Genomic DNA, 21308 nt, shown 5'->3' with positions numbered 1-21308 from the left:
CTCCCGACCAGAGTTAGTCCACCTGTTCAGTGCATGTTTTTAAGAGGGTACCTCTGTGTCTGACAAACGGTGAAGTCTGGTCACTGGACACAGCTGAATGCCTGGAGCGGTGAAAACGTCGCCCCCAATATATACACGTTGGCTGACGTTGCACAATTACATCAGCGCACTGCTGTCCACACCTCGTAGCAGCGAGTAGCTTCCATGTGGGAGTGGGTTGCGGAGCTCCCAGGCGAGGACACACAACAAACTGTGTAGCTTTAGAAGTGGAAGATCTACAGTGGATCCAATCTTCAACGTGAGGCAACTAATGGAAAAGAATTGGCGATATGGAAAGGATCTGTACATGACATTCATAGATGTAATAACGGCTTACAAACTAATAGGAAAGGAGTAGTTTAAACAAAGCTGATGAAACCATGGTCAAAAAAGGAGACTGGGTACACAAAGTGTAGAAATGGGCTAGCAGTGTACATCAACTCCATCAGCTGCCTACAGATTTAGATAGGAAAGACTAAGACAGGGGAATGTGCTATTACTTCTTTTGTTTCTAATCGTTACGGGCAATATTGTAAAGGAGACAAAGGAAGCGTATGAAAATAGGGAGATGAAGTTATTACTATTCAGACGATATTGTAGCGTGGGGAACAAACAGCAAAGAAGTACAAGAACAACTTTGATGCACTGAACGAGAACATTGAAAAGAAGTATGGTGTGAAAATCAGCACAGGGAAAAGCAAGACCATGGTGATATCAAGAGGAGAAAGACAAGGTAAAGACATTGTGAAAATTGGTGGGCAAAACCTTGAATGTGGACAGTTTCAAATAACTCGGGAGTGAATTAATGCAGAATGCAAGGCTGGACATGGAGATTACAAACAGGATGCAACAGGGCAATGCATTCTACAAGCGTGTAAGAAACCTTGTCTGGAATGAGGAAGTACCAATGAAATATAAAGAGATAATGTACAAAATATATTATGCACCCATGTTGACTTACGCGGCTGAGACCTAGACAATAAGTAGGGTGGAGAGTAGATTTCAAGCCAGTGAAATGAAGTACCTAAGAAACGTGTAAGGAAAGACATGGTGAGAAACGATGTTGGAAAGGAAGTTGGAATAAAAAACTCAAATGAGAAAATTGATAGAAATAAACTAGGATGGTTTGGACATTTAAAGAGGATGGTGGATAAAGGAGTACCAAGACAGACGATGGAGATGAAGTCTGAGAGAATGAGAGGGAGAGGGAAACCTAAAACAAGGTTTGATCGATTCAATAAAGAGGAGTGCAAGAAGAAGAAACCTGAATTGGGACAAAATGATGGAAGAGGAATGGTGGAAGGAGAAAGACAAGTGGAGAAGTGCCATAAATGCCCCTACTCAGCAGGAGCTGGATATGGGGAAATAATAATAATAATAATAATAATAATAATAATAATAATGAAAATTGTACCAAGCTCGATAGCTGCAGTCGCTTAATTGCGGCCAGTATCCAGTAGTGGGTTCGAACCTCACTGTCGGCAGCCCTGAATATGGTTTTCCATGGTTTCCCATTTTCACACCAAGCAAATGCTGGGGCTGTAGCTAATTAAGGCCACAGCTGCTTCTTTCCCACTCCTAGCTCCTTCCTGTCCCATCGTCGCCATAAGGCCTGTCTGTGTCGGTGCGACGTATAGCAACTTGGAAAAAAAATTGAAAATTGTTATTTGGTTAGATTCTGATGATCCTTAAAGGATAAAACACATCATCCTGTTTTTAATTAATGGTATCTTTTTCAGGTATATTCTGTTATTTTCTCTTTTCAGGTATTTTCAAAATTTATTTTATCCTGAATTAGTTCTGACATGCTGAAGAACGTCACAGTTATCGATTCAATAATGAGCAACAATACTGGAAAGAGGTGTTGAAAAGAAGTACCCCCTGTATGTAAATCATAGCATTGAGAGGACTCCCTTCAAGAGGTTTTGCTGGGCTGAGTAGCTCAGATGCTAGAGCACTGCCTATCTGAACTTTAGTTGGCAGGTTCGATCCTGGCGTAAAAACCTACAACCTGTTTTCCAGTCCGTTGTTATTTGAAGGTGCTCAAATATGTTAGCCTCTTGTCTATAGATTTACCAGCACGTAATAGAACTCCTCTGGAACTAAATTGACACCTCGGCATCTCCCTTACAGGGAGCATAACTATACATCTCTTGCTCTCAAGTCATCTGCACAATAACACTACATTTTCTTTTCACATCATTCATTGGACTTGAGGGCACTTCGAAACCAATTGGCTTCTGATCCGTGTTGCCGATTTGGGAGACCAAATATATTTTTCTTTCCACTTCTTTACGACAAACCAATGAAAATCAAAGACATTAAAGATGTTTAAATATACATGTTGGTCCATAACGCCCTCTATGAGCTTTAAATTACCCACCCTAGTAGCAGCCATAGAGCCCCATATCATAACAGGCCCACTGTTTTTCATAGATGGTTGTAGATTCTCCTCTTGATATTCGATATTTGTCTTACGTGACACATAAGCCCTCCCATCCTATCCATAGAGGTTTACCTTACACTCATCGGTGAAGAGAACTGTTTTCCAAAATTCGAAATCCTTTTTTGGTGTTCCTTAGTAAATGCGACTCTCTTCCTTCTGTTGACTTCAGTAATGAAAGGTTTCTTCGTAGCTACTCGGCCGTTATAATTATGTTTCCGTACCACATTTCCCACTGTTTCAGGATTATATGTCTTTCCTAACCACTTTTCAGCCTCTAAAGTCAACTTACTAGCAGAGAACTTTGGATTCTTTTTCGCCTTGTTAAGTATCCAGCGTTCATCCCTTTTACGAAAGATTTTTCTGGAGCTCTCTCTTCCCTTGTCGGCTAACACTTTTCATTCTTTGAAACGTTTTATGTCGTCTTGTATGGTGGGATGTTATCTATTTATGACTTTGGCTATTTCTCTTAGAGATTTACCTTGTCTATTATTATGGATAATAAGTTGACGTTCCTCCAGTGAAGTGTCCATTCTGACGTCCCATTGCATTTGTACTGTACAGTACATACTGTAAGCAGATCTGGAATGAAACTCGTCTAACCTGGGCATAAGTCTGAGTAGGAATGAGGGAGTGAATAGGCTGTGTACTGTTTACACTGACATCAGCAATGTACTGTGCGAGTTTCATTTTGACCTGTTATGCAGACAACTCACAACTATTTATTTTTTATTTAATGTATAACTCCACGTGATCAGTATTTTCAGTGCATAATCTGTAATGTCTGTGGCATTAGACAATCTAGATTTAGTTTCACTTTTCATCATAGTTACCTTATGTCCTCTATGAACTATATGTGCAACTTTGGGATTGGTAATACATTCAAATTTTATCAGGGTAATGATCTGAAGCACAGGCTCTGAAAGTTTGCACCTGGCTTCTTTATAAGTGCCCAAAGGTATTAGAAACCCCACCCTAATCACCGAATATTAATGTAATAGAACATCTGTGGTCTCACCTCAAAGGTAAAGTACAGCAGCACTCTACTAGAAGCAAGAATAACTTGAAGAAATTTTAGAAGAATGAAACACAATTCCTGTGTCTTACTGTGAAAAAATGGTGAAATTAGGAGATTAAGAGACATTATAAACAAAACTATAAAGGGTTTCCTACAAAGTATTCATTATTTTGATTCGTATTCTATTTCAATCATCTCCTGTAGCAAAAGACAATTATTGTGTTATAGTAAGAAAATGTGCAAGTTTTATTTTTAGACGAAAACTGTTCTGTTGTGACAAAGTGTAATTTTCTCTTGCATTCTTCCAAATTATGAATTGCTAATTATGGATTGTAAGAAGGTTATACCCTCTAGTATTATCAAATATTGAGTTCATGTACTGCATGTTGTTTTTCTTCATTTACTGTTATACATATGGTTATATAATTGTACGAGTGTCACTTTGAGCAACTGTAATTCACGCCTGTTAAAATATACCATTTCGTGAGAAATGTTAGGTCCATTAGGTACAGTGGAACCTCGATATCTCGAATGAACTTGGGGGGAGCTAAATTTCATTTTGAGTTATCAAAATTTTGCGATATAGGGCGTGTATAGCACATAATTGATGCATGCATGTACGGGCTTATACTGAATACATTGTTTTTAACAGTATTTGAAAATATTCAAACAAACTCTATTTTACAGCATTGCATTAATTATAACCCTTATTATAGTAACTTTTTAGAAGACAGGCTACACTACATACAGTGGTGAAACAAGAAACATACTTCCGTTAACACCTTTGGAAAAAATTTGTTAGTCTCTTCTGTTTTTTTTTTACTGTTAACATTCTTTTCTTCCACATACTTTTCAACAACATTGATTGCTGTGAAAACACTGTCATTTACATTTGTCTGACTCTGTATGCACTCGTAGGATCGAAGAATAGGCACTGCATTTAATGCTTAAGTCTGCTGATGGTACAGGCGAAGGCAGCTCCAACTCTTCTTGTTGTGAATCTTCTTCTTATTCGGCTTCTTACTGAGCAGCAGCGTTGACGGTATCTGTAGAAGGCTCGTCCACTATAACGTCAAGAGTCCACATTTATGTAAGTCTCAAAATCAGCTTCTCAGTTAACAAGCTGCTGATACTCCACCCATTCTTCAGGAACAAGAGTGACTTCCTCTTCTTCAGCTCCTGAGTCACCTTTCAAAAATCTTGCTTTGCAGAAGCAGTCTACAATTGTTTCCTGCTTCACATCAGCCCACGGTTTACTCAGCATTGTTATCGATTGTAATGTCCGTTAATGACTCCTCGGATTGAATTCCTCTTAGAATTCTCTGAACAGCCCTCTTCCTATTGAAATGCTTCAAGTTTTTAATCACACCTTGGTTCGTGGGCTGTAGATTAGATTTTAAGTTCGGTGGTAAGAAGACAACGCGCACTGCGTTTAACTCTTGAACGAGCACCTTTGGATAACCAGGGTAGTTGTCTACAAAAAGTAGGCTTTTCCTCCCTTCACGTTGAAACTTCTCGTCAATACCTCGCAGCCAAGATTTGTAAATGGGGCTTGTCATCCGCGACTTTGGGGGTTGCTTTCATACGTGACCGGTAATTAATTCACACCCGAGAAGCAACGAGGCTTCGCCAATTTTCTGATCGCTAGGAGTTTTACTTTTTTTGTTCCAGTCATATTATCTGCCAACTTCACTGTAACACTTTCTTTACTTCTTAACTGTTCCTGGCAAACCACAAATGCCGTATTGCACAGTTAATGTTGTACAAAATTCGAATGACAGAGTATTTTTTTCTTAAGGGAGGAAATGTTTGCTTCGAGAAATCGAGAAATTCGTGTGAGAGAAATAAATACTCGTGAAGAATAGGACAAACAGCCGGGAAATTTTAGTTACTTCGAGATACTGAAAATTTGAGTGATAGAGGTTCGAGATACCGAGGTTCGACTGTATTCTATAAGATCTACTACTCGCAGAAACTTTCCACATTTTGGTCCAGGAAATGTTTTTCGATACTTAATGGTAGATTGAAGTGCTGCTTTCTGCTTCCACCATTACTATAAGTTACGGTACCTTCGGACACTGAATACTTTTGGCTCACTGTCTTATTCCTGTTCATATATTTTGGTGTAGTTTATTTCAACGAGCTTAAATGAGTCAGTATTACGTGAATAGGCGCTCATGAAGGTCCAACAATAATTACCATACCATAATAACTGTATCGTGCATCACAAAAAGCAAACTGTAGAAGCGTGCGTCACTGCATCTAGCCAGCACCAACCCTTTCACCAAACTACCGGTAGCCATGACAGCCCTGTAACACACAAATAGCACATTTATCAGTCTGGAAATTCCAGGTTTCAAAACACGGAAGTTAGAACTACATCTCTGTTTTGAAACTTGCCCTGAACTGTGCGATTAATGTTTGAGAAAACGAGTGCATAAAATATGCAAGCATTTCTTTTAACCAGGTTCAACTCTGTAAAATTTGGGTGTGTGAATTTTGCATGGGTGTAAATTGCTGGAGGAGAAAATGTGGTAGTTGTAGATAAAATAATTCTTTCTGTTCCTTCTGCAGGTGCATGTGGAATTCACTGATAAAGAAGATAGTATCAAGATAGAAGGCCCACCTGATGAAGTTGAAAAGGCTCGGAAAGAGTTGGAAACTATGGCATCTGACCTAATCAATAAGCTGACTTGCGTAGAAAAGTTTGTTGATCCCAAGTTCTACAAACATATCATTGGTAAAAATGGTGCTAACGTAACTCGAATGAAGAATGAGCTTGGTGTAATGATCAACATTATTGAGGGTGATGGCAGCAATACCATTCGCATTGAAGGAAAGAAGGATGGTGTAGATAAGGCTTGCAAGGTATAGTAATTCTAATTTTTTTTGCTTTCTTTTAGAGATCGGCATTTGCATGAACTTGTGTACCATAGTTGTGTTCTAAGAAGCTTCTGTATGTAGATATCTGTAGTATATATTTTCAACTGTAATAATTTAAAACTTGTTAGACTGAATGACATTGCCTCACTTCCAAGTTCCTTTAAAAATACTTGTGTTTCCTTACGTTCAAGATCTTTTTCACTTCTGACTGTGTGGACCAGATTTCTTATAGCATCTTCCAATCCATGATGAGTTGTTTTTAATATTTATCTTGACCGTGAATCTACCTGCTAAATTTTGACCATGCTGTTCAGTAATATAATATTGGTGTGTTGCTTATGTGAGTAGAATTTGCCCAGTTGGCTGTTTTAGATTCAGGGATAAAATATTGGGAAGATATTCAAATTTACAGTTTCATTGTATGGGAAATTATTTCCCATGTTAATCTCTCTAATTATTGGTTAGTACAGAAAACACATTGGTTTTTATCAGTAATATCAAACTTAATAAATAAAATACATATCATTTCTGTGTATTATTGCATTTATTTTTGACTGAGGGTTTGTGAATCAATTTCAGGCTGCTATGACATACAGGAAGAATAATATTGAAATTACTTGAGGTTCTTACAAGTGGTGGACTACTTCTGCTATAACCTTATCAGAACAAAATTACATGAGCAGGTTAGGCACATGTAGTTTCAAGCTGCTATAACATTCAGGAAGATGAATATTGAAATTACTTGAAGTACTTAGAAGTGGTGGACTATGTCTGCTGCAACTCTTATCAGAACAAAATGACATGAGCCAGTTGGGCACCTGTAGGTTTACAGCACTGATAGTGGTGCTAGTATTGAAGTTCTACTAAACTGTACCCATTTAAAATATTTTTATTGGGACCACCGAACAAAGTGTTAAAGTCAGGTTGAAGGAACTTGTGCTGCATAAATCTTGGAATTACTTCGTATTAAGCTCACTAGAGGTTTAGTGTGTGCAAAAACGCCACCATTCAATGTAAATATAAGGCACTGGTGCTGATACAATGGTGTGTAAACTGTTTTGTTGGGATGGGTTGGTTGTCCAAATACTAGTAGATGGTTGTGAAGCAGTCTCAACCTTATTTAAAATAAGAAATTAATCCTGTGTAATTACAGTATGTACAGGGCACTGAAAAATTGAATAAATTATACACCCGTTTTAAGAAACCCGTCAATCTTCACATGCTGTTGCAAAGCATCCGGGACTCTACCTATAACAGCAAAAATATTTTGATGTACAATGTTTATCAATTTTAAGTTAATGTGAGCAATAAAATATTATAGTCAATGCAGTAATTGCATGCTCCCATACTTTTATTCATCATCATTAGCGGAGGAAGAATAAGATTTATAATTGCCACCTTCCCACGGAGCGTCTTCCTCAATTCCGTCAAGTGAATAGCGGTGTCCGTCTTCGGTCTGTGTGGCCTACGGCACAGTACATTCATTGCGACAACACATAGGCGAAACTACCCGATTAAAATATCAGGGGTAGGTAAGTAAACTGCTTGGATAATTCTGATCAAGCAGGTTGCCTACCTAATCTGTAGTATAACTGTAAATTTGCCCAAAGCCACTTACGCTTGCAAAACCTTGTTTCAAATTAAAAATGAAAGAAGAACTGATCAGCTCCTCAAAACTGAAAGAAGAATTATCAGAACTTGCATAAATAAAAAGTACCAAATGTAAGGAGTGTGGAGAATACTCCCCAATGAAACTCTATAGAGACATTGACCCAGTTACCAGCACGATGAAGAAGAAAAGAATCTCTTATTTCTTTCACATCTTACGATTACCAGAAAACAGGATTTTACGACAACTAGTGATGAGAAATCTGGGAAAGAAGACAGGAGGGCATTGGATCAAAGAAATTCAAGAGGATCTCAAAACAGTTGGACTCAAAGTTACTGATGCAGAGAACATGAATAAAATTACCACCCTTCTTAAGAATCACAAATTTTCAACTGAAATAATGCAGAGAAGGCCTGTAGAGATTTCAGACGAATTAAGAACACTGCAGTCAGAACAAATGAAGTACTGGACAGATAATAAGAATCAAACAGTACAGCCTTCAAAGAAAGTGTACATGGAAGACTCAAGTGGTCCAATGTGGCCAATAATAATAATGATGATAATAATAATAATAATAATAATAATAATAATAATAATAATAATAATAATAATGGGGTCATATTTTGAGGTGAAGCAATCTCAACCTTATTTCAAATAATGCACATATCCCAGTTTTTCTTCACTAAATTCCGGAGAAAATGTTTGTGGAGTATTCTCGTATATAGAGGGATTCATACACTAATGCAGTCAACTCCATACGTAACGCCACCCGATACTTCGCCTCCCTCAGTTAATGCCCACAACAAGCAACAAAACAGATATTCCTTCTGGAAGTAATATTAGTAACTACCTTGATATAATGCCCCCCCCCTCAACTACTGCCATGCACCATTGGTGGCATAGGTACAGAAGTGCTGCTGCACAGTGTTATAAATCCTTACCTGAGAGGCAAAGGGGCATATGTCCATTTTTTCTTTGTGATTCTGAGTTAGTCATTTTTGTGTTCGGTATAATTTGACCGCATCTATGGAATAAAGGCGGTTGTCCTGTTGCCATTCCGTGTGGATTTAGAGTGTGGCATGAAGCGGTAGTCCAGAATGCTTTTAGGACGGAAAAGGCGCATGTGGGACATCCGCCTTTTGCAGAAAACTTTATAGTGCTGCAAGGTCGCACGTTTGACAACCGCCTTTCTTGTAAGTAATTTCTCCGCAGAAAGAAAGAGTCGATAGACATTCGCCTTATGCCTACATTATTAAAGTACGACAATGAAGCCTGCTTATTATTGTGAATGTTGTTATTGTTTCCTGTGTTACGGGAATATAAAAGACCTGCATTATCGGATGCAAATTTGCGTGAAAACAACAGTGACATATTGTAAGCCACAAGAAGTTCAAAGTTTCATGAGACTTCGGTGTTTGAATGTACGCAAAATGCATAGTTTTTGAAAAGGGAAGATAATATTGCAACTTGCTCTGAAGCAAGCATGTGGAGTGAGAGGTAAATATATTTATGTTTCTTACTGAAGAGTTCTGTATTAGCCTACATTTTGTTACTGACTGTGCTTTGTGGAGTTACACCCTAATGAATGAAGTAACACTAACTTGAACTGATTAAAATTAGATCCCATTAACGTATGCTGTATTATTAGTAATATCTTAATCATCATTATTATTACTGTTTTAGTGCTGTTTATCAATATTAGACTTGGCTCCTCAACTTCCACTACATATATCGCATATTGCTAGAGTCTAGTTCTTGGGACCAGAAATTTCAGATAATAAGAACCTTGGTGAAGGAAGTTCCAAGAAATAGACACAGAACTCGTAAAGAAATGGGTAGTACTACAGAGAGAAGAAAGATGACAAAACTCTACACACAGGAAAATAAAACGTGAAATAATTCCTGTGTGTAAAATTATGTTTTTGAAGATGCTGTGTGTCACTGACAAGTTTGTCAGGGTTTCTATGTACAGAAATATGAACGGGGTAGTTACATGTGATCGAAGAGGGAAATTTATGCCGACCAATAAAATACAAGAGACAGTGATACAAAGTGTATAATCTCGTATTTTGAAATACCTACAATATGAAAGCCATTATTCCAGACAAAGGACAGGAAGGAAGTATTTTGGGTTTCATCTTAATATTTCAATGGTACAGAGCATACATCAGAGAATGCAAGGACAGTAACATCCCCGAAGAAAATGTAGCCAATGAATGGTTACATAGATAGATTTTCAACCAAGATTTCAATCGCTCTTTCCATTTCCCTAAAAGACACTTGCGATGATTGTGATCGTTTCAAAAAAAAAAAAAAAAAAAAAAAAAAAAATTTGAAATATCCTGTAAATGAGGAGGAGAAGCAGAAAATTGTAAAAGAGTTGAAAAATCACCATACGGAAGCTGATGTCAGGTACAGCTTTAAGAAGAAAGATTAAGAGGAATCAAAAGTAGATGCAAGGAAGAGAACAATCACAATGGATTGAAAGGAAAAAGTTGAAACTCATGAACTTGGAGATTGCTGTGCCATGTGTTTGGGCTCAGTTGATCAGAACATGCCAGGTAAAAAAGTCGCTAGTAGTGAATGAAATGCAATGTAGTAATTTGAAAAATTTCACATCTGTAACTGAAAAATATGGATCCCATTTCACAAATCGCAAGAAATCTACTACTTGTGATGTTTCTAATCTCAAAAGTTGGATGGCTTAAAGTTTCAGCCGACAAACCTGGAATTTTTGCCTACAAGACATCCTTCAACGACACCTGTTTTCAAGAAAGTGATATCAGAAGACATAGTAGAAATGCTCTCCTGCTACCAAAGGAAATTCCGACCGTACGAAGTGGACCCAAACCCATTAGTTCAGCAAAATACATGGACCTGCAAACCTTAACTCGGTGGATTCCGTGGCAGTACAGTGCATTTTATAGTGATCTCTGTTATGTAGAAGACGACGACGAGTATCCTAGTGATGAGTGATACTTCTCCAGACATAACATTAAATTCTCTGGAGAACATTTCATTCAGGAAAAAGTAATTAATTACAATAATTATCTTACACAGAACTTCAGTGACAATGTGTAAAAAAAAGAAAAAAGAAAAAAAAAGTGAACATTTTTTTAATGTGAAAATTATTATAAAGTTTTGTGTGTGCTATATTATGGTTGTCTTGTTCATTTAGCTACAGAACAGATAAAAATTAGTATTGCAAACAGTTATTTACATATTAACTTACTTTTACAGCATCCAGAAACTTAATAAGGAATTAAGAAGAATGCGACAGAAAATTACATTTTGTCACAACAGAACCGTTTTTGTCTCAAAATAAAACTTGTACATTTTCTTACTATAACACAATTCACAGTTTTCCAAAGAAAATTTAGATTAGAATTTATGAATATGTATTTATTTAACATCTACATAAATATATGGTGTGCAGAATAAATATATATAAAACATTTACGATTCTACCATATTTGTATAATGAGCAATTGGCATAAATGTGCAGCCAGTTACTGTTTTTAGTTTATACTGTAAAGTTAACAAAATGGACATACCGGTAAGCCCTTTTTCTTCTCAGGTACGGAAATATGCTCAATATATCACAAACCGCTGGTTTAAAATTATGGAAAGGAACCCGGAAACCTTTCGTTTGAATGGAAACATGGCTCTTACCTGATCCTTTATGAATGTGAGCAGGTTGAGTGTGCTACCGACCCCCATTACCTCATCATCATCATCATCATCATCATCATCTTTTCCCTTTATCCAGCTGTAGCCGGGGCAAATATGGTTCCTCTCCACTTTCTTCGGTCTTTCCACCACTCCTCCTCCAACACTGTGTCCCAGTCCAGGTTTCTTTCTATAATGCTGCGTTGGATGGTATCCTTCCATCTCAGTCGTGGTCGTCCACGGCCTCTCCTTCCTTGGATTTGCATTTCCATCACCTTTTTTGGCATTCTTTCGTTGCTCATTCGCTTCATGTGCCCAAACAATCTCAGTCTATTCTATCATTCATTTTTTCCACTCCAATTTCTTCCCGGATTTTCTCATTCCTTATTTTGTCTCTTCTACTCTTCTGTATCATACTCCTCAAGAACTTCATTTCGGTTGCCTGTATTCTACTCACATCCTTCTTTGTCATTGTCCAAGTTTCTGCTCTGTAAGTTGTTATGGGTACGTAATACATCTTGTACATAGTATCCTTTGCTTCCGTTGGCACATCTTTGTCCCATAACATGTTTCTTACACTGTGATCGAAACAACTTCCAGCTTGAATCCTTTTAATAATCTCAGCATCCAGTCGAGCATTCTCCATTAATTCACTCCCCAGGTATTTAAACGTTTCCACTACTTCCAGGGGCTTGTCTGCAAGTCTAATCTGACCTTTCCCTTCTTTTTCCCCTCTAGTCATAACAAGAGTTTTACTATTTTCTACACTTATTTTCAATCCACATTCTTCGATCTTCCCATTCACCACATTCAAGTGTTCTTGAACCTTCCTGTCATCTTCTCCCCAAATCACAATATCATCTGCAAATAACATCATGTTCATTTCTCTTCCTCCATACGCTGCTTTTGCTGTTCTCATGATGTCATCCATTACTATTGTAAACAGGATTGGTGATAGAACACTTCCCTGTCTCAGCCCACTAGTTATTTTGAACCAACTTGTCCTGCCAACTTGTGTTTGCACGCAACTACAACATTTCTTATACAATGCCATGATCATTTTTATTAATCCCTGTCCAATTCCTTTTTGCACCAGACTGTCCCAAACTTTTGTCCTGGGGAAACTGTCATATGCCTTTTCACTGTCAATGAATGTCATTACCATATCATTCCCGTACTCCCAATGCTTTTCCATTAGTTGTCTCATAATGAAAATGGGCTCTATTGTTGACCTTCCACTTCTGAAACCAAACTCATTTTCCTGTATCTGATTCTTAACCCTCAACCTTATTCTACTTTCCAGTATCCTTTTCATTATCTTAGCTACATGGGATATTAGGGTAATTCCGCTGTAGTTCTTCAAAACTTTCTTATCACCTTTCTTGAAAATTGGGATGATTATTCCTTTTTGCCAATCCTCAGGGACCTCCTTATTCTCCCAGACATTCCTGAGAACCCGATATGTCCACTGCAGGCCTACAGCTCCAGCTGTCTTTATCAACTCCACTGAAATTTCATCTACTCCAGCAGATTTTCCATTCTTCATCTTTCTTACTGCCATTTCAATTTCATTCATTGTAATTTCTTTATCCATTTCTTCATCAACTAATTGCCTTTCCTGGTCGTCCATTGAATGACTGTCATCTGTTCTTATGTTCAGCAGCTTCCGAAAATACTCTCTCCATCTATTTCTTATTTCTTCTGGCTTTGTTAAAATTATGCCACCTTCATCCTTCACAAATCTGGTGTTTACTTGATCTTTCTTTTTGTTTCTTAAGATACCATACAGTAATTTCTTGCTGCCCTGCATATCATCTCTCAATTTCTGTGTGAATAAGGCCCAGCTTTTCTTCCTCCACTACTTTCTTGGCCAAATTCTTTGCCTCCACATATTTTCTTCTACTTTCTTCAGTCTTAGATGTTTTCCATGCTTTCCATGCCATTTTCTTTTCCTTCACTTTAATCTTTACCCTATCATTCCACCGATGTGTTTCTTTGTCTTTCACATTTCCTGATGTTCTACCACACACCTTTTCGGCACATCCAACCAGTGCTTCCTTAAATCTTTTCCATTCCTCTTCAACATTCCCCACCTCTGTCCTGGGTACCAAGGGTATTATTTCCCTTTGAAATTCTTCTTGTATGCTTTTCTCCTTCAACTTCCATACTTTAATTCTTTTCTCTCTTCTTATTTGGGGTTTTTCAATCTTTCCAACTTTCAATTTTCCTATCACAACTCTATGATCTCCACCAAAGGCTTCTTCAGGCATGGCCGTTACATCTACAAGGTTCTTCCGGTGTTCTTTCTGTATGATTATATAATCAATCATGGTCTTTGTTCATCTGTCTCCCCAACCATACCTTGTAATCTTCTGACTGTTCTTCTTCCTAAACCTGGTGTTTCCAACAATCATTTGATTCCTCATGCAAAAATCCACCAACAACTTGCCTTCTGGATTTACACTTCCATATCCAAAGGGCCCTATAACATCTTCCTTTCCTTGTGTTTCCATTCCAACTTGTGCATTTAGATCTCCCATCAATAGTACTTCCTTATCTTCTATCTGTCTCTCCACTTCCTCTAAGAAGTCCTCTAGATGTTCATCTATGCAGCCAGTTTGTGGGGCATACAACTGAAATAGATCTTTCACGCCATTTTCAAACTGGAGTCTCATCATCATCATCATCATCATCATCATCACCTATAGTTTGTTATCTCGAGTGGAAGGTGCCGGGGATTTACTAGCTCTGAGATTGAATAGTCTTGCTATAGATGGTAATTTCCTTAACCCTTTCAGACCTGAAAGAAAACTGGCGGTGTGAATTGTTGTTTGTATGTCAAAAACTGACTAAAATGCTCTTAAATACATATATTTTTAGTTTATTCTACAAAATCAAAATTAGCATCTGAAAAAAAAAAAAGCACCCGCACGATTGTGCGTGTCAGGACTTAATTCACTACTTACAAAAAAGAAAAATTACCTCAATGCATGTGAATATACATATGTACATGATCAAATGTTCTATTTTACAGTGGGGAATAATTTAAAATAATTAAATCTTCGTTCAAACACAACTAAACGTTACATTTTCTACATTGAGGAAGAGTTTAGCTTTTACTGCCTCTTGGCAGCAGCAACTTGTTGTCAGACCTGAAAGAAATCTGGAGGTGTCAAAACGTCAAAACTTACTAAAATGCTCTCAAATACATGTTTTTACAGTTTATTTTACAAAATAAGAACTATCGGCTGAAGAACAGAACCCACACAATTGTGCGTGTCAGGACTTCATTCACTACTTGCAAAAAATAAAAAATAAAAAAAATTCAACTTAGTACATGTGAATATGTACATGTACATGATCAAATGTTCTATTTTACAGTGTGGAACAATTTTAAACAATTAAAATCTTATACATTACATTTCTCATGTAGAGTACGAGTTTTGCTTTCACAGTCCTTTTTGTGACAGCACCCAGCACTCCTGCATGCATTGCCTATAAGGAAACCTAGCCCGCACATATGTGCGTATCAACATTCAAAACCTCATGGTATTACGTACGATTACATGTAAGTTCACAATTTACGTTTGCTACACAATTTACACATTTCTTTGATTATATTCTGATATTCAGTAAAGCTTCTAGATTAATATGAATGCAATAAATAAATACTTACTTTAGGCATTACTGCTTCCCGCCATCTTGCTAATGAACTGTATTTTTAAACTCTTCTTCCTGCCCCCTGGTGGTCAAGTACTAAATAAAAACAGCTGAAGTACATGCTACATGTCCCGCACAAGCAGTGCAGTCCGGTCTAGCGCCAGGAAAACGTCAAATAAGCTCAGACATAAATAAAATACGAACCCGCACAATTGTGCGTACACGGTCTGAAAGGGTTAAGGGTTACCATAATGGACTGATTCCGAGAAAAGCTTTGCAACCCTAGACAGAGCACTTTGAGGATACAGAGCTTGACAGTAGCACATCTGGACCTGTTTTAAAAATCAGCTCTGTCTGTTGTGTGTGTACAAGTTTCTACAACGAATAAACAGATTTATGTGTGAAAGGTAAGCAAGAATTATATGTTTATAAAGAACAGTATCCTTCTGTTAGTCAGCAAAACATTGTAAACCATTTTTCATTGCTGTGGGGGGAGAACAATAAGCTGAGGAAGTTTTTGAGTATGAATCATCTGTCACAGGAATGTTCTAATGCAAAATATAGATGTTTTAAAATTAAATTTTGATGAATACGATTCCAGAAAATCCCTGTACAGTATATCATTACGTAGATGCTTAAGTCATCAACTTGCTGTTTTAAAATAGTGACCTTGATTTATCGCCATCCTCTATATTGTGCCAACAAATACTTTTAACAAACAATGGTGTTATAATGAGGGATAACTGTATGTCATTTGTCTGTAAATAGTCTGTGAATTTAGTCTTTTACTCCAGCAAAAAATACATCTCTAGTGCTGCTTGTCATGACAACAAACTGGAGGTTGTAAGTAGAATAGAATTTATTAATTTGACCATTTTTATTGGTCTGTGTAGTGAGATTGTTAGGTGAATAAAATGGAATACAAGCCGTCATTTTCTGCATCGAGGATATAAAAGAAGTTAGTCCCCTTGAGTTACTATAAACAGCAGTGCGACATTGCCACTGGCTTCTCATCAAGGCAGTCACTTTTGGAATCCTGACCAATGCAAGTGGGATTTTTTAGAAGAAAAGTCATAGGCCTATTCCTGTGATTTGGATTCCACGTTCTCTGAAACCAAGTGAGATGGCTGTGCAGTTAGGGGCACGCAGCTCTGAGCTTGCATTTGAGAGATAGTGGGTTCGAACCCCACTGTCAGCAACCCTGAAGATGGTTTTCCATGGTTTCTCATTTGCACACCAGACATATGGTGGGTCTGTACCTTATTCAAGGCCACGGCCATTCCTTCCCAGACCTTTCCTAGCCCATAGTCGCCATACGACCTGTCCGTATCAGTGCAACGTAAAGCAACTTGTGAAAAAAGTTCTCTCAAAGTAATGCTCTCATTTAATTCACTGCGATAGGTCTATTCCTACTTAAATTATTAAGACAGTCTATGACTATACTCTTCTGACTCCCTGAGTATATCATTCTACCCACAGTGATAAGTCCTTGGTTTTTTTTTTCAGTGCAGCACTTGGCAAAAATTCCTTTGAAACACTTTTCGCCACAATCTGAATCTAGCCTCTTATTATGCACTGTTAACTCCCGATTTACACAGTGAACTACAGGCCTAGCCTTTCTCAAGGTACATGAAGACTCCTGCGAACACGGCAAGCCTTCACGGCACATACTACTGATCTTACTTCTCTCATATTACATGACGAACTCCCGTCCTTATTCGCGGACTACGCGTGGCGAACAGTCTCTATGCCGGCAACTCTCTCGTTACAAGTAATAAAAATCATTTTTGGTCCGTATTGAAAGTATCATATAATGTATATAAGAAAATATTTATTATTTTACCACCTATTCAATACAATGCAGAATTTTAACATGCGAGTTAAAACATTGTTGAAATATAATGAGACATGTTTTGCCTCTTCTTGTGAGGCATCTTCAGTCAATATCAAAACCTTATTTTCTTACCAGGTACCTGGTTAAAGATTATTCTACAATGTATTTTAAAATAATGTATGTAGGATAAAATTTACAGTTCATCATAAAAATGTTTCTGAAATAATTAAAACTCTAATACAATGATAAATTCATGCGTAGTTTCACTCAAAAAAAGAGGCGTCATTTCATTAGAAGTAACATGATTGATGGCTTGAAGCTGTAGTCAATGTTTGATGTAGAAGGAAATTGACAAGTTAATACATAGTAGAAAAAAATGTAAAATAGGTTCACTGTTGAGTATAAAATGGGAAGGAAAAGCATTCCAGTTACTGAGCCAATGTCGTTATTTGACATTGGCATATATTACTCAAAACATAAGAGATTAGTTGACAGTTCATAAAGTTTGTTTATAATTTAGCCCGGCGAGATTGTGTTGACTTGCAGTTCATCAGATACTTGTAGTTGGACTAATTTGTTGCGAGTCAACCATGTGTGTTTGCCGAAATAATAATGGGCCGTCACTCGCTACGTTGGTGTGATCTTGACGTGAAGAGGGTGGTGATATTCGTTGCTTCAAATTGTACGTTTTGTAATTGAGTTGATATCTTTAAAAAATATTGGTGAATAGTTGTTATTTTCTTCATCCAAATGACAAATTTTAACGTTGATTGTGAAACTTACGTTGTTGAAGAATATTGTGGTGATTTGATGGTTGAATTGGGGCTGTTGAATTACGTTGTGATTCTTGTAAGTGGTTCTGAAATGGAGAAAAGAAAAACTGTAAATAATTTATTTTAATGAGAGTGAGAAAATTAAAAAGGTTTTGCCTAAGTGGTGTTAGTGAAAAGATGTTGGTGCTTACCTTCGCTGTTGTTGAGCTGTTGACTTATTGTGTGAAAAGTTATTCGGACAAGTGGTCGCTAACGTTTTTACTCCTCGTGTTGTACATATGTCGTCTAGGTGGAGGGGGATGGACTGGAGAGGGTGGGGTTGTGGGCTTGTGATTGGCGCAAGAGAGGGAATTATGTATGATGGAGGAGGCAGAGGGGCGTGATGCGTTCATCGGCTTAAGGTGGGTGCATGGAGAGGAGTCGCGTGTGTTGGGATGGGGAAGGGGGTGTGTGATGTATCCGTTGACTTGGAAGGAGTACTTTCTTGATATTGTTTCAAAAATATTTTTAAAAATTTTGTCTTGAAGCTTTATCTTACTGAATAATATTACTATTTGGTCATATAAAGAGCTTCTGTTGTCTATTGGATCATTTAAATTTTTATATGCATTGTATCTTTGGTCCCGAAAATGTATAAATTCTCGAATTCAGTCATGAGTCTACCTTTTTTTACTCTTTTTAAAATTTGAAGAATGTTGGATTGTTGTAAAGCTGTGCCGTGTATCTTTCATGTGATTGCTCATTGCTGAGTGTTTGTTGTGCTTCTCGGCATTGAAATGTTCTGCATACCTGGTTATGAAGCTTGTTCCCGTTTGTAAGAGTTTCGTAGGTAGCTCGTTCATATGGTTTCATATGGTTGTCTCGTCGCCAGCTGATGCCCTTCCGAAACATGGTTGGTCCATTAGTGTACCCGTTTATTTCACCTAATGATCCCAATGGTTAATTTTCTTTTTTTTATGAGTTGGATTTTCATTAAGCATGTGACAATACTTGCGACAAACACGTCACAGACTCAAATTTCACCAGCCACAATACACACCAAACCTTTCTTTGCACTGGCAACATCTGGACTAGTGTGGCGTGGCACCTACCTTCACTATACTCTGCACGGCTCTACTTCAAAATTGACGTTTTGGCAGATTTTGGCCCTGTCTGGTGGTTATGTGCTGAAGCATGGACATCCAACCAATCCCATTCACATCGATTTATATCGACAGAGCACGATCTCGAAACCCCGTTGCCAACTCTAATATTTACATTCGCCACGTGGTTAACCTATCTCGCTCAGCGTGTATGGTATTTGGTACGCTTTGCGATCTTTCTCATTTTCCTTCAGTAATTAGTGTGTTTTCCATATTGTTGGAGGGTTCCAGTGACTGAGATCAGTGGAGTGTTCCCTTTGTAGGCCATAACCTCCTTCCTGTGCCAGCCATTAGCGGTGAGTGATGTTTTATTTCCTCATTCTCTTTTATTCTTAATAATATATTGTCTTATTAGAGTCAGATGTTGTCAGTGAGTGTAGATTTTGTGAATTTGTTTTCAATCCATATTCATTAGTTTTTCTGAGTACGGTATTACATTTTACGAGGGCTGTTTACCGCGGCCGTATTGCATCAGCTGTTCTCACGGGCGTAGCGCGCTGGCAACAGATTACAGGCGATGCTCATTTGTTTTGCGAAACTTCAATTTAGAAGTAAGGCCATGCGGAGTATAACTGTTATGCGCGTGCACATTTCTCACCCACTCCGCTGCATTAAACAGGTGTATGTAAACTTGACAAGATTCTCTTCAGTATGGCCTGGGTTGCATTGTTGTGTTGTGCTTAGTTTATACTCGGAATCACATAAGGTTACTTACTAAATAGCAAATATTGCCACCCTGCTTTTTTTAAATGGCTCATCACCGCTGCCAACTTAAATAGTTATAATCACCAAATATTAACATAACAAACTAACCTCAATGTAAGTAAATTGCTCATGAAACGTAAGATGTAGAAGTTTCATTCCTATTACAGAATGTTGTTTTCTTTTTCATTCTTTCTTTCTTTCTTTCTTTCTTTCTTTCTTCAATAAATTATAAGGTAGGGGGATTTTAAAGCATATTTTCAGCTTGCAAGCTGGTTATATCTTTAACCTTACCAGGGAAACTTTGTAGGGGCACTAATGAGCCAAGCTACGTGAACAGAAATTAGGTCAGCTTTCAAGCTCGGTGAAGAATTGTGAATAATAACATTACTGGTTTAACGTCTTGCTGATTACTTTTAGAGTTTTCATAGGGGTCAAGGTACCTGAATTTTGTCCTGCAGGAGTTTACATGCTGGTAAATCTACCAACTCGAGGCTGTTGTATTTGAGCACCTTTAGATACCACTGGGATTTGTGTTGAATGACTCAGGAAAAAAAAAATAAAATCATAAGTGAAAGCAGCTTAAATGCAACAATGGCACCTAGTTGAAGTGATCAAATTACTAACCTACCCTAAAATTTGTTATGAATATACAGTACTTCAATTATTGAAGTCCATCACTTATTTTAGTATATCAGGCACTAAAAAATAGGATTCTTACAAATTAAATGTCTGACGGGCAACAGTTGTACACTGACAAATTATTTTAGCTTGCCTCACGTCGAAATTATTAAATACAAAACAAACCTAATTAGTAAAAATAATTGCATCTACCAACATGAAAATATACTGTAGAAGTGTGAAATGAAGTACCTCTCTGGAGTAAATTATTGGTCAAGTAAATAATTCATGGTGGGTCTTTAGAATGACCAGAAATCCCTTAACAGTGGAGAAGGCAAATTCATTATTAAATGAGAGCTGTAAAAAGTATGTCATAGTGCTTTACCATCCAGCCAACTTCAGTACACAATAACAGGAAGGCTAATGTTAAAACATACCAGGTACAAAACCCTCTCTTGTTCCTGCATGGATAATGACTTACCCTCAGAATAAACATCTTTCAACATAGTCTATCTCTTTATGCCTCGCCAGTAATACACTGACAATTTATTTCAGCTTGCTTCAAATACAAAATACAAAAGCAAACCTAATAAATACAAGTAATTGCTTGTAGCAGTACGAAAATACACTGGAGAAGTTTTAAGTAAAATGCCTCTCTGAAATTCATTCTTGCCGGGCTGAGTGGCTCAGACAGTTGAGGCGCTGGCCTTCTGACCCCAACTTGGCTGGTTCGATCCTGGCTCAGTCCGGTGGTATTTGAAGGTGCTCAAATAAGTCAGGCTCATGTCGGTAGGTTTACTGGCACATAAAAGAATTCCTGTGGGACAAAATTCTGGCACCTCGGCGTCTCAAAAAAACCGTAAAAGTAGTCAGTGGGACGTAAAGCAAATAACATTATTATTAGTTCATTCTTGG

General features: G+C 37.6%; 1 protein-coding gene across 3 annotated transcripts in view; it reads left to right on the top strand.

Moving 5' to 3' along the window:
• The window catches only part of Dp1 (satellite-binding protein 1 Dp1), a 344304-nt gene that overhangs the window by 131919 nt on the left and 191077 nt on the right, over nt 1-21308 (top strand). For all 3 annotated transcript variants that reach the window (XM_068226305.1, XM_067141586.2, XM_068226304.1), the window contains exon 9: nt 6075-6368. In XM_068226305.1, coding sequence (XP_068082406.1) covers nt 6075-6368 — 294 coding nt within the window. The remainder of the gene's footprint in view (nt 1-6074; nt 6369-21308) is intronic.

The sequence above is a fragment of the Anabrus simplex genome, chromosome 2, assembly GCF_040414725.1.
Source record: "Anabrus simplex isolate iqAnaSimp1 chromosome 2, ASM4041472v1, whole genome shotgun sequence".
Lineage (NCBI taxonomy): Eukaryota > Metazoa > Arthropoda > Insecta > Orthoptera > Tettigoniidae > Anabrus > Anabrus simplex.
This window is presented reverse-complemented; position numbering and strand designations above follow the sequence as displayed.